We start from the raw sequence: 14,974 nt of genomic DNA on the forward strand, positions 1-14,974 counted from the left end.
AATCCAACGACATTGGCGGAGAAAACTTTGCATTCATTCGACATCAAACGTTGCCTAAAGTTTTATCTAGATAGGAAAAAAGCTTTCCGTTAGGCCTCTCAACTATTTGTTGCATACAGTGCACCAGGGAAAGGTTTTCCGCTCTCCAAACAGAGTATTTCTAGATGGATCGCTAGTGCCATATCATTTTGTCATCAATAAGCAGGCAGACCTCTGTCTTCACGAGCTTGAGCCCATTCCACGAGGTCCGTGGCAACATCTGCAGCTTTATTTGCGGGATTGTCACTTCCTGAGATTTGCCGCGCAGCAACGTGGAAGAATAGACCCGTATTTACCCGACACTACTGCCTGAATTCAGCAGTTCTCAATGACACAGCGATGGGTCAAGCAGTACTTCGGCTTCTGTTCCATTAAGGTGAGCCACCCCTGTCTACCCTCCTACCTCTTCAACTGTATCACATTTCCATACGGTAAACTTGTTACTATCTTTAATGCTTAAAGGAAGTTTCCTTTTACTGTTACTGTTATGGCTATGTCTTGTATACTGTTGTGTGACTGCTTGCAGGTTACACTGTTACAGATTCCTGTTAAGCTTTCAAGGCTATGGTAAATGTGCTACCAACTGCTTGCTAATCTGATTCAAGCATATAAATCTATGAAAGTTCCAATACTGGAGTAAGAAATAAGTTACTTACCTGTAACTGTAGTTCTCCAGTATTGGAAGCTTTCATAGATTCACATGCGACCCACCTGCCTCCCCGGGAGAAGCTCGCCTTATATGTCTCAGCATATTAAATTTAGCACTTGTGCTTAAAAATCTGAGCTTCCCTGAGGAGTGTTCCAGAGGGTGGTTGATGCTGATTGGTTGGGGCATAACGTTGGTTCCTTTTTTAGTAATGACTATGATAGGTTAATATACTAAGAGCCCTAGGCCTTTCCAATCTATACCTATAAGTGTACTATGACTAATTTTAAGTCTAATACTACTACTATTTTAAGTACCGGGGAGTCCCATCATGACGATGGGGAATGATTCAAGCATGTGAATCTATGAAAGCTTCCAATACTGGAGAACTACAGTTACAGGTAAGTAACTTACTTCTTACCTGCACCAAGCCTGGCTTGGTTCAAGAAAATAAAATACAACTAAATAATATTTTTATACAAACAAATTTGTCTGAGTTCAGTCTTTGAGTGTGTGACATCATTTCTTGCCTGAGTGTGTACTATAAATGCTTAACACTACCCTCTGATAAAACCTTACTGCTCGCCCACACTACCACAAGGTAAGGTATTATTTACTTTTACCTCTGCCTACGTTTGGGGATCCACTGGAGTCTGTGCACACTATACCTTACTTTGGTATATTATATACAGAGCTAGCTTCCTACAGTTTTCCTCGTGGTCGTCTGTCTAATTCCCCCCAACCCGACTCTACCGCCCCACTGCTGTTACCTGCAAGGGCGGCTGCCAAGTGCAGCTATTCACGGACACAGCCACTGCTATGCAGTACTGCAACAAACAGGGCAGGGTGGGGTAGTGGACCCTTTGTTAATAGACTCCATATCTGGACATGGCGGGATCATGAATGGCGTCTAACCGGAGGTGCTGCATGCTCTCTTTTTGCAGTGGGGAGAGCCTTGGCTAGATTTGTTTGCCACACCTGGGAATGTGCAGTGTCAGCACTTTTGTGGGCTGGAGTTTCTAAGGTGGCTGTTGCTCTGAGGCGTTTTTTATCTCAAGTGGAGCTCCGGCCTCCTGTACGCCTTTCTGCCCAGCGTTCTTAAGAAGACCAGGAACCACCAGGCCTAAGTCACCCTTGTGGCTGCGGACTGGGCTCGGAGAGTCTGGGACCACAAGCTGTTGAGCATGGCCATTGGTCCTCTGATCAGGCTGTCCCTTGTAGAACATCTTCTGTCTCAGCAGCAGAGGAGGGTTCTCCATCCGAACCCGTCAACGCTCTGCCTTCATGCTTGGAGATTGAGCGGCAACAGTTGACCGCTTTCAACCTTTCGCCTGAAGTCTGTAATGTTATCTTAGCAGCTAGGTATCCCTCCAATGAGACAGTAAATGCCAGCAATTTGAGCAACTTTGTGGCATGATGTACAGCTAAACAGGTTGACCCTTTATCTGCACCTCTTTCCCAAGTTCTTTTGTTTATCCTTACCTTGACCAAGCAGGGCTCTGTATTGGGCACATTTAAGGATTATATGTCTGCCATCCCTACTTTTCTGCAGCTGCCAATTCAGCTTTCCCTTGTCAACTCCCCTACTGTAAATAGGTTCCTGAAAGGTTTGTAACTCTTATCTCCTCCAGGTGCCTTTGTTATGCCTCAATGGGACCTTTACTTTGTTCTTATCTTTCTAATGTGTGCTACCTTTAAGCCACTTCATACCTGCCATCTTAGGCGTCTTGTCATCAAGTCTGCCTTTCTGGTGGCAGTTACATCTGCCCGTAGGGTCAGTGACCTACAGGCGTTGTATTCTCAGCTTCCATGTGTCTCCTCCTTTCCAGACAATCTAGTCCTTTGGGCCAGAGCATCCTTCCTTCCGAAAGTATTTACCCTGTTCAATGTAGGCCAGTCCATCACCTTACCTACGTTTTATGCTCCACCTCATCCCTCTGAGGAGGAGGAGAGACTCCACCTGCTGGACCTAAAAAGAGCGTTGTCATTCTACCAAGACTGCAGAAAACCATTCTGGATGGATGATCAACTCTTCGTGGGATATGTCGGAGCCAAAAAATGGAGGGCCGTGCAGAAGTGAGCCATCTCCTTTTGGATCGTGCTCTTCATTAAGATCTGCTACGCACTTGCCAAGAAGCAACTGGCAGAGGGTTTGCATGCTCATTCCACTAGAGCAAAGGCTGCAACCACTGTGTTACCATTTGAAGTTCCAGTCACAGACATCTGCCAGGCAGCAACATGAGCCTCACTGCTGCATACATTTACCAAACAATACTTCCTGGACAGTCAGGTCCCTCGGCATGGGCATTTTGCCCGTTCGGTCCCGCATGACTTCTAGTCTAAATCAAGTTTGCAGAACCACCTCCGAGAGGTATTGCTTGGGAATCTATAGGAATCTGTGGCTAGAAGTCTCTATCAAATCAACAAGTTACTTACCTTCGGAAACGCCTTATCTGGTAGAAACTACCTAGCTGCAGATTCCTTACCAACCCGTCCATCCTCCCTGCTCTGAGAATGGATTAATAGGTACAGTACTGCTCTCTCTTCAGGGCCGTAGTTACACACACCAGTAGTTCATTTTCTTCGTGGCTCTGCGCTCCTGGCGTGCAAAGTCGCAAAAGGACACTGATGTCAGCGTGCTGGGGTGGCGCTTAGATAGGCACTGCCCGTGTCACTTCTGGTGCGGATGATGCCATGCGGAGAGAGCGACGCCACCTACCAGCATGCAGGGCTAGTCCTTACAAATAAATTCTTGATCCAGTCTGATGCCTGGTAATAATTCTATGGTAAAGAATCTGTGGCTAGATAGAGTATGTACCAGATAAGGTGTTACCGAAGGTAAGTAACTTATTCTTTTAGTTGTGAACAAGGATAAAAGTGTCATACAAACTATGCTGAACTTTGATATTAACACTTAAGTTTGGTTCCACCACAAGGTGGTCAATAACCTTCAATGAGTATGTGTTTTTAATAGGAATGATCCTGCGGCAAGGTGTACCAAAGAAACGTTTTTTGTAGTTGCTGTCTCTCAGCAAAAACATTTGGCACTGTGCACCTCCTATTCCAACAACCCATAGATGCAGTAGCACTCAAAACTGTGGCAAGACTACCCACATGCGCCAAACTATCACCCCAAAGCTCCTGCTGCATTGTGCCCCAGGAATGCCTGAACCTTTTCAAACTTCAGTAGATAGGCGCGTGTACCTGCAAATTAATGAGTGAATGGCTGACCCTGATAATTGCAGTTACTGAAGCCAATTTTACAAGAGTAAAAATGGGATTGCTTTGCTCCTATAAATCCCAATCCATTAGAAAATTCAAAGACAGTGTATAAGCTTTCTCTGAAGCAGCAGTATTAATATAGAACAATCACCTACCCCGACGTCTCACTCTATCCCGACCATCTTTTATTGTGCAAGAATTAAAAAATTAATCTTCTGGCATGATCCTACTCTGAACAGGTCACCTTCATGCCCGCACACTTCTGTATCCACTCTATAGTAAGAGATATATAAAAAATATAAAATTAATCTTATTCAGTGGTGATACAATTAGCACTCACAGATGCTCATCCAAAGCATCTGGCATGCATATTGTACAGAGGGTTGCCTGAAAACAAGCCACTCACTTTGCCTCCTTGTTTTTTTATTCCACTTCCTGTGATGTTCTCTCTGTCAAAGGATTTGAATGTGAGATTTCAAGTCCTGTGATACCAACTCATTGAGGGATATAGTGTCTGCTAAACCTGTGATTTTGCTGACAGTCTATGACAGCAATAAAAATAGTTTTAACTCTTCTAACTTGCATTCCTTTGCTGTCTATAACATTATGTTCAAACAATGTTTAGTACAGTTGCTTGTCTCATTTACATTTCCTTTCTCTCTCTGTAGGGTGACAGCGGAAATGCAGGTGCTCCCGGCACTCCTGGCAGTCCTGGCAGAAAGGTAATTACCTCATAATCTCCAATCCAGAGCCACATTACCATGTCCAGTTCTTCCTATTTATCCTAAAAACATCTCTTTTAAACAGAGGAAGAGCTGCAAGTCCAGTATCTTTTCAGGAGCAAATCACATGTAAAAAGATGACAAATGATGCCACCTTGAGGTGTAGCTCCATATATAAATAGGGAGGTCTTGGCTTTGGAAAACTGGAAGTACATCTTGGTGTAAATACAGGCACTATCTGAAGGGAGTGACTACATTTTCAAGTAACGCACATGATTTCTTACAGCTAAAGGTTGTGCATCATTAAAAAAAATCTGATAGAGAGATCTAGCCACAGATTCCTTACCTTATAATTCTCCCCAGGCACCAGACTGGGTCCAGAAAATGTTTTCAGCAGAACCTCTGCGCGTCGGTTGAGTGCATTGTGCGACTCTGACCTCTGGATGTGTTGTCATTGACGAAACCTATATAAGCCCTTCCCTGACGTGCTGACGTCAGTTTCTTCTTTTCCACGCTACAACGTGGATCCAGGGAACCGGTTTCTGTGGCCGTGTTTTGGCCTTCTACAATGTTTGTTCATCTGGAACAGTGGTCCTTTTTTCTATGCCTTCTTGTTTTAAACCTTGTGAGTCTTGTGCTCGACAGATGTTGGCCACGGACCCTCATTCTGTCTGTATGTGGTGCCTGAGGAGTCTGAGGACTCTGAGGAGTGTGTCTCTTGTCAAAAAATTAAGCTAAAGGTGTTGTGGGAGCATTGGATGAAGCTTCTGAAGGAGCCGTTGTCGAAATCCTCAGAATCTCGCCCATCTTGGTCTCCTTCCCAATCAACAGTCCCTTCACAGAGCAATTCCCGTAGACATCAGTCACTGTCAACATCCTGCAGTAAGTTGCGTCACAAACTGTCGAAGTTGCAGCATCTCCCATCTTCATTGTCTCACAACATGGTTTCCATGGCTCCTCATGCCCTCAAGCTGAGGACCCCGTGCAAGAGTCTCTCCCATGCATTCCTGCCTCTCCTGGAGCCGGAGCGACTTTAACCCAAATGAGATTATTATTGTGCTCCCCACGCCATCTTTGGGTCTTCACCTTGCCCTGGAAAGCCTTCAGCCCATAAGAGGTGACAGGTGCTTTGACTCTGCCCACACCAGCGGAGTCACCCTTGGCTGCAGTTAAGCCCTTATACACATCGGCGCTAGTGTGCAGCCCTTTGGAGTGCACACCTGCGGTGCCGGTCGACTCCAACTTGGCTTCGGTGCTCGCTCCTGCGGCACCAATCGACTCTGCACCGGTGCACAACCCTTTGGGGTTCACTCCTGCAACCTCCCGTCGCCTCATCCTGTCCACAGCGCCGTTGGCGCCGTCAGAGGTCCTTCCACAGTCCTTCCACTGTCTTCTCCCGATGTTGGGACGACGCCAGATTAACGTCGATTGACGGGTGCAGAGCCAATGCATCTGGGTTCGGTGGAACAATTTTTGGAGGAAAATGAGGAAGAGGTTGGGCTTGTACAGCCAATACCTGCCTCACTTCCTATGGTTGATAGTTGGATTGCGGATTTGGGTGAAGCAAGTGGTTTAGAGTCTTCCCCTGCTTCTGGCCTTCTTTCTCTTACTGCCCTAGCCACGGAGGATAGCTCTTCTTTGGCGGACATATTGGGAAGGGTGGCTGTAGTTTTAGATTTGTCTCTTCCTTCGGTGACAAAGTCTACGGACCCCTTCATTGGAGTTCTCCTCCCGGGCCAATCAGGTGTTGAATCGGTTTTGCCCTTTTGTGAGGCGTTGCATGATGTTTTGTTAGGGGCCTAGTCTAAGCCAGATACTGGTGCTCCTTTGGACAGTCTATTGCCCACAAGCACCATCCTGCCCCCTCCGACCTAGATTGTTTCCTCCGCCACACCGCAGTTTGCTGGTACAGGTCACTACAGCTACTCCTGATTTGGGTTGTCTGCCTCATACTCTGCTTGACAGAGATTACGGGACACAGGACTCTTGTGGAAAGCATATTTTCTCTTTCACCAGTACTGGACATTTTTTTCTCATGTCTTATGTGATTTGTTGGCATGGCTTTTGCCAGCGCTCCCGGATGCTAATCGGAACGATCTGGCCCATTTGATTTCGATTGGGCAGCAGGCTGCTAAATTAGTCATTCAGTGTGGGGTGGACACCACCTATTCAGTTGGCCGTGCCATGGCTTCTTCTGTGGTGTTGCGTCCGCTGGCTTGGCTTGGCTTCATACCACTAGGTTTTCAGAGGCAGTCCAATCCACTTTAGTTGACATGCCTTTTGATGGCCTCCATTTATTTGGTGCCCATGCTGAAACTGCTTTGGACATTTTTCGAGACAATCCGGGTAGTGCAGGACTTAGCTCTGTTTCCCTTCTCTCAACCTTCTTTGTTATTGTATAGCTGAGTTGCTCATGTTCAGCTTGTTATTCTGTGTTGCATCACTGACTCACATCTGTGTTCTGTTACGGTTTTTGGAGGGCCCGTATGTGGGTTGGCTCCATATAGCACGTCACCTGGAGTGGTGTTCCTGCTTCAGCAGGTCTTATTCTACATTGTATTTGTATTGTATTGTATTGCATTGTAAATTTGTATAGCGCAAAACTGTCACCCTGCGGGTATCCTGGCGCCGCGACTTGCCAAGTTGTCACTAGGCAGAACAGATATCCTATACGCTGATTTGGAGAGCTCATATTAATCATCCCTTGGGAATTTAAGCTCTTTCTGAATGGGAGCAGTAATTTAGTCTGTCTGATGTGCAGGGGGAGAGTGTTCCAGATTCGTGAGGCTGCTATCCCAAATGCTCTGCCGCCCAACCTGGTCTTCTTAAATCTGGCAGTAGTTACCAGAATTGCACTGGAAGAACGAAGATTTCTTCCAGGGTTTTACCAGGCGAGTTTCTCCTGCATGGACATTGGACCCAGACCATGCACTGTTTTGAACACAATGCAGAGAGATTTGAATTGAATTCTCTCCTTGATGGGCAGCCAATGGAGGTCCTTTAATGCTGCTGCCGTCGAGGACCTGTGCTGCCTATTTAACGCCAGTTTAGCTGCGATGGACTGGATCCTCTGCAGCTTCAATAACACTGATAGTGATGCTCCCAAATATAGAGAGTTGCACTCTGTCAATGACAGATTCTTTCTTTGTGACTTTATGTGGGTGTACTACCTATTGAATAGGTTTTTCTGTTATCTCTACAGAAGGGCTCCTCGCCCAAGAGATCTTTCTCGAATGAGATCGATTACGTGCGTTATCTGCTCTTAGGGGCACTTGTGGTAGATATTGCCATTCTTTTTACTAATTTGCTATCCCTTATGGGATCCTGCTGCTGATTTTCCCCATGGGGAAGGTTATGTTCAGTTTGTTGAGATTCCATTGTACGTTAATGGCTTCATCTATTTGCATATGAATTTTTACTACTGGCTGCTAACCAATGGTTCTGTCTTTGGGCTTCCTTTCCTGTAAGGTTGGATGTTTATTCACAGACGTTTTTGTTCGGTTGTGCTATACGATGTCATGTTGCCTTGTCTTCAGGAATCTGTTCTTGCCACCTGTGTAACTTTTGGAGTTCCTTTCTTCATTAGATGATTTTTTTACCACTTTTTGTTGATTTTTACTTCTATTTACTGTAGTGGTGCCAATTCTTTGGATACACTGCGTTTGGTGCATTATGCACAGGACTCGGTCCTGGCACTTGCTTTTCCTTTAATTCAGGGTTTACAAGTAATTTTTTTTTTTTTTTTTTTTTTTTTCACGTGTGGAGAGTGAGAGAATGAATCGGACAGTTGCGTTCTCCCAAATAAACTTTTTTTCACTAAAGGCAACTGTTGCCTGCGACTGTGTTCCCCAAAGGGGTTACAGTTTCTTCCTCGAGATGGTCCTACAGTACTTTCGTCAGATGGAATATCAAAGATATTGACGGAAACGCCTCACTCACATAATAGTGACATGCTTCATCATCGGCGTTACCTCCACACCCAGATAAGGTGGTACTATCTGGGCGGACTCAACCATAGATATACCGGGAGTTCTTATAAGTAGGTCACTGGTTAAGAGGCGAACCAGATTATTTGATACATACACTAAAAATACCTCCTCTTGATTCTTTATTCTGAGGCACTTGTGATATCATTAAAAGCCTTATGTTGGGGTTTTTTTGAACATTAGTGTGTTCAAATTTACCCTCTACTAGATGCCAACATGTTTCGGCCCTCCCTAAATAGCCCAGTCGGGTCTGGGGCCTTCGTCAGGGCGTGGTGTTTATAAAGCCTACTTATGAGTCCCTATTGGGGCTTTTCACATGTCTTTCATGCACACCAAAGGTGAGGCCTAGTGCACTCACCTGTACGTCTTTTGTTCGAACTCCAGTAGTATTTCTATAAGGAGTAAAAAAGATTCTTTAATATACACTCTAATATCTAGTTGATGTGTTACATATCTTCTGTACATCTAACATGCTCATAATTGTTGCAATGATATTGAGTGATTCAGTGCCAACTGACTCAGTGCTCACTATTAACTCGCGTGTGAGACTATTTATTTGTGTTTAATATATACACATGCCATCTCAATCGTGCTGGCCCCCTCAAAAATGACTTCCACCACCTACAGTGATAAAATCCATATCTATAGTGTTACAAGTAATTTACCTACTCTTTCCTTCAATTTTGATGATTCCTGCTTCTTGTGGAACTTTTGTTCCCCTAATGAATATATATTGTTTTTATTCCACTTCCCCCTCCTTTTGTATGTCTTTTTCATTGTTGGTTCAAAAAGTTTGGACTGTATGCATTATGCAGTTTCTTTTTCCTATTAGACTATGTTTTTTACTGTTTCATCGGCTTTTGTTTGTCTGATAGCCTTCACCATTCCAATAGTCTCGGCCTTCCAGTAGTTGGCATTTACCCACCTTGGTCTATTTTAGGCCCAGTTCAGCCTTGTATTCTTTATCACAGGGTCCCTTTTCCTGTTCTATTTCAGGATGTTGTTCTTACCAGACTTTTTCAGGCTTTTAATCGGCTAGCATAATTTCTAAATGCTTCACCGGTTTTTCTTTTGTTGATTCCCTCTTTCTTTTTTCTTCTATTTCTTGGTACTATGTTGCTGATTGCTCAGCCCCATTCTACTTATGTGTATGAATTTCAGCGTGGTGCTGCTTTCGTTCTTTCATCGATATATTTTTATATATCACTGTATTATCTACTATCAGTATGGCAATACTCTATGGACATGTGCAGGTCTTAGAAATATGTATATATATATATATTCACTGAAAAAACCATAGGTTTCACACATGTTATAGTTAGCGGAAATTTTACTGATAAAAAACCAGTGAAATTCCCCCGTTATAGTTAGTGCAGGCAACTATAACTCACGCGACCGCAATCCTCTGCTGATGCTAATACTGTATTTAGACACTTATTTGCCCATGTCTTCTTCCATACATTTTTAGCTATACATATATTACAAATATTTTTTTTTCATAAAGATACATATGTCATCAGCAGAAGATTGCGGTCGCGTGAGTTATAGTTGCCTGCACTAACTATAACGGGGGAATTTCACTGGTTTTTTATCAGTAAAATTTCCGCTAACTATAACATGTGTGAAACCTATGTTTTTTTCAGTGAATTTGCAAGGTTTTTTAAATGCTAATTCCTAACTATAACGTGTGTGAAACCTATGGTTTTTTCAGTGAATTTGTACGGTTTTTTAAATGCTAAGTTACTTTACGCCATTCGTGGCGTGCGCGCCCACTTAACGCAGTTCGTTCCGTGCGCGCACGGTGCGCTTCGCGCACCGTGCGCGCACAGTAAGCACGCGGTGCTTACTGTGCTTACGGTGCTTATAAGCCATGCACAAATGGTGCCCTTCGGGCACCATTTGCACACGGGGTGGAGAGAGTGTGGATAATTTTTTCTTTTATTATTTTTGTTAAAAATATTGTGGTTTTTCATAACACTTATAAGCCCTGTACATTTGGTGGCCTGCGACCACCAAAAGCACAGGGGGTGGGGAGAGTGTGGATAGTGTTTTTTTTTTTACATTTTTTACCGTACGCGTACGGTAAGCGTAATCGGCGAAATTAGCGAAAAAATAAAAATGGAATTTTTGGCCTTGGGGGGTCTTGGGGGACTCCCTCATCATGGCTATGTGTGTGTGAGCTGTCAAAACTGCTCCTTTACATGTGTATTGGTTTTATTTAACAACCTAACTCTCAGTGCGAGAGAGAAAATGGCGGCCGCCGCTTCCTGGTTTCGGCCGATTCGAATGTTTACTAAGATCTAAGAGCCAATCAGAATCGCGCTCGCGCACGCCACCGTACGCGTACGGTAAGCTTACGGTAAGCGTACCGTAAGCTGGCTCAGATATATATATATTGATTTAAAGGCTATTATCTCAGAATCTACTGAACAGATTTACACCAAACCTACCCACTTCCTTGACCTGAGGACTACCTCTCTGCCAAATTTCAAGTAATTCTGTTCAGCCGTTCGGGCTGTAGCCCTGTCTAAAGGTCCTATGGAAAAATGCATGGGAAAAACGCGTTTTGGGACCCCCCTTTTATCTCAGCCCCCGCTTGACGAATCCTCCCGAGACTTTCAGGGTAGGAGCGGAGCGTAGCGCCCCACCTATTTTGAGAAATTCGCTGGGATTCGTCGACCGGCGCCAAAGTTATTCAAAATAGAATGTTGCGGATTTCCTATGGAAAAGGGGTCCTAACTATAACTACCTACTGGCGACCGCCAGTAGGTAATATCTGTATATTGATATTTATATATCTAAATGGCTTTTCGTAACACAGCCTCTGTGTCACCTTTTCGCGATAGTTTTTGCAATAGTTTTGCATGCATTACTTTTATTCTCCACCTCGTGGTTTTCCCTGTTGGGTGTTTCCAGTGGTGTTCCTGTCTGGAGTTCTCCCAGGACAAGACTTGGTTTTTGTTTTGTCCTTGTGGATTTGTAGTGGAAGCATGCCTAGTGCTTCTTTTACTGTACATGTGTTCTGGATTTTTTCTTGGTGTTTTCTCCCCAGATAGTCTTAATTGCTGTTAGTACACGGAGCTTTGCTCTGTTATGGTTCCTGGGGCCCTGATCTTCCAGGCTTCAGCTATTCATGGTTCCAATTCCCACCTTGGGGCTGGGTAATAGGTCGAATCATATTGATTAGTGTCTTTCGACACAGTGTTTTTCCATTGCCATGGGTTCTGCTTCTCCATCTCTCTTATTGACCTCTATTGTCTGTGGTTCTTCCACATTGCTTATGGTGAGGTGTGTTGTCCTTCTCACTTGATTTTCCCACTCCACTGGTCTTTTCTGTCTTTCAGTAGACCAGTTGGTTCAGTGTGCAGATTTTTTGCTAAGGTCAATTTGCAGACTGACCTCCAGGGGTGGTGTTGCTATGCTATCTCACTCTAAGGTAAGGAATATGCGGCTAGATGTCTCTATCAAATGGACAAGTTACTTACCTCTGGTAACAGCTTATCTAGTAGAGACATAGTCTAGCCCCAGATTTCTTACAGACCCACCCATCCTCCCCATTCTGTGAACTGTTTTCTTCTTCTCTACAAGATCCGTTTCTTGAAATTATTTGATAGTACATTACCACTTGTGGTTCATTATATAGTACGCTACCACTTACTTGTAGTGGTTAATTCAAAGATGTATCTATCTTTTTGGCACACTGTTTCCATAGGCAGTTTCTATGGTGTCTCCGCGTCATGGTGTGGAAATTAGACACAGAAGAAACTGACGTCAGCGAGTCAGGTAAGGGCTTATATGGACTCCATCGTCGTAACATCCGGTGGATGACTTCGCTACGGAGTCGCTCACCATCCTCAAACGAAGTTCTGCTGGAAATATTTTCCACATCCTGGGGAGAATTCTAAGGTAAGGAATCTGAGGCTAGGCTATGTCTCTACCAAGTAAGGTGTTACCGAAAGTAAGTAACTTGTCCGTCTAGTATTACAGGAGCTGCAGTATATTTTTAGTACTAATGATGGTGACCTAAATCTTGGAGAATGATGCCTCACTTTCAGCAAGACAGCAAAGGGTGAAACCCATTTAGGTTTGGGAAGCTGTTCATGTGATGTTGCATTTTGTTTGTCAATCTGTTTGGCTTGCACAGATGTTGTAGCAGTCTAATGTTACTTTAATGATATCCACACTATTAAAAGTAGAATCTCTGTAAAGCTTATCATTGTACTACTAAGATGACAAGGCTTTGTTTTCTGCAAACCAGAAATACCAGATTATAATACTTGTTTGTGAAGGAAAGAGTAGCTGGGATGATCCACTCGACATCCAATACAAGAGCACAGATACTGCTCTTCACCTGGCATTTGAGAAAGAAATTCCATTGTCATTAGATTATTTATAAATCCTTTGATTAAAACAAAATGCATGCATTGCTTAATTTTTAAATGCTATTGTTGAAACCTCCATCTTTGTGTTGTTCACAACTGATCTCATGTTCAGACAACATCTGATTCTCCAGCCTTGGATCTTTCTTAGAATCAAATGCTTGACTCATTCCCTATCGTTGAGGTGAGCGTCTACAGTATTTTACAAGTGCGTTACAAAGCATAACATGCCTGAGTGCCTTTAACCAGTGTCACTTTAGTAGCACATTCACCTCCTTGGAAAAGACCTGCACTCTAGCCTTTGAGGTTTGAGTGCCCTGAGCCTTACCCCCACATCGGCCATTTCACCTAATATTTCTGCTGCATCTTGTGTGGAAAGAGTCCAAACAGCTTTGCTCTCTGTTCAGACAGATATATCATATTTTCACTTAAGCCTTTCCTTGGGTTGTCCATGTTAAGGTCTTGCCAATACACCTCTGAAACAGGGCACTAAAAATCATTCTTACATGGAAAGAACTTCTAAAAATGAGCCTCTACAAAACGTTTGTGTCATGTGGAAAGTTGAGAGCCTTTACTGATAAGCCTCACAGTATGTGCATAAACAGACTTTATTCGAATTACATGCCAAATACTGTAATATCTGTTAGGCATTTTTAACCAAAACTGTTTTTGACAGCAAGGGAAGACTACTGAGGTGATTTTAAAATTCTAAGGCTGCTGATACCCCCTGTTGTGGTAGCAGCAAGTGACCAGACAATATAGGCCGGTGATGTGGATTTTCTCACCATGCATCATTCTGTAGAGAGTTTAATTGTACAAGTCTTGACCAGTAAGGAGAACCCTAATTCATTTCCAACCATTTCTAACCGCAGGGAATCGAAAAGGATTGATGCCTTTGGCAAACATATGTTTTCTTCTGCCAGCCTGAAACTCCAGTCCGTAAACACAGTCTATCAAGCCTATATATATATATTTTACCTACTGGTAACTGGTAATTAATAGCTAGGACCTTGTTTCTGTAGAAAAAGCATTTTTTCTTTCGCCAATATCTTTGCGAAAATTTCAAGACTAATGGAGCGGTCAGGTCAGCTGCTTTGTGGAAAGTATCTAAAATAGACAATTAGTTATGGATTCCTCACCTTAGAATTACCCCCAGGCGTCAGACTGGATCCGGACAATTTTTCTTCAGCAGTACCCCCTACACGTCGGTAGGTGGCGTTGGTTGACTCCGCGTTCGTCGTTGGCATCGTGGTCACCGGAATGACGTAGCAGTATCTACTTAGACACCGTCACTGCGCACTGACGTCAGTTCTTTCTTTTTCCGCGCCAGCCAGCGCAGATCTGGAGAGAGCGTTACCTCAAGTCACTTTTTGACTCTATTTTTGCGACTTTTTGTCGACGTGTTTTTGAGTCGTTACGACTCCTGGTGCACAGGGATGTCATCTCAGTGGACCGGCTTCAAGCCTTGTGACTCCTGCCACAAGCTGATGTTGGTGACGGACCCCCATCTTGTTTGCTTCTGGTGCCTGGAGCGCAACCACGACCCGAAGTTGTGCTCCGACTGCCGGGCCATGGCCCCGAAGTCCTTGCGGGAGCAGTCCTGAAAGCTTCTGGATGCCCGGCAGTCGGCTCCGCGCCGCTCGAGGTCCCGGTCGAGAGGGAGGTCACAGGACCGGTCGCGAAGCCATCACCACCACTCCTCATCGAAGTCTTCGTCTTCGGGTAAGTCACAGCACAAAAAAGAAGGCGAAGAAACACCGTCGCTTTTCGCGTTCTCCCGGTTCGTCAGCTGATGCCACGCGTGATGCGGATGGTAGTTGTCCGGCTCCACCGGCAGAGCCTGTTGGGTCGACCCGAGCCTCCCTCCCTTTCCGGGAGCCGGGGCGACCCCTACCCCACTTCACAGTTTTTAAGCAGCCCTCCATTCTATTTTTGGGCAGCCCGACTCCGCCGGCGTGCCTTCGGGCCCCGCGGCTGGGG

General features: G+C 44.5%; 1 protein-coding gene across 4 annotated transcripts in view; it reads left to right on the top strand.

The window, feature by feature from the left end:
• The window catches only part of LOC146868589 (uncharacterized), a 1,503,661-nt gene that overhangs the window by 1,122,420 nt on the left and 366,267 nt on the right, over positions 1 to 14,974 (top strand). For all 4 annotated transcript variants that reach the window (XM_085611695.1, XM_085611716.1, XM_085611705.1 and 1 more), the window contains one exon: positions 4,576 to 4,629. In XM_085611695.1, coding sequence (XP_085467821.1) covers positions 4,576 to 4,629 — 54 coding nt within the window. The remainder of the gene's footprint in view (positions 1 to 4,575; positions 4,630 to 14,974) is intronic.

Source organism: Triturus cristatus, chromosome 1_2 (assembly GCF_964204655.1).
Source record: "Triturus cristatus chromosome 1_2, aTriCri1.1, whole genome shotgun sequence".
NCBI lineage: Eukaryota > Metazoa > Chordata > Amphibia > Caudata > Salamandridae > Triturus > Triturus cristatus.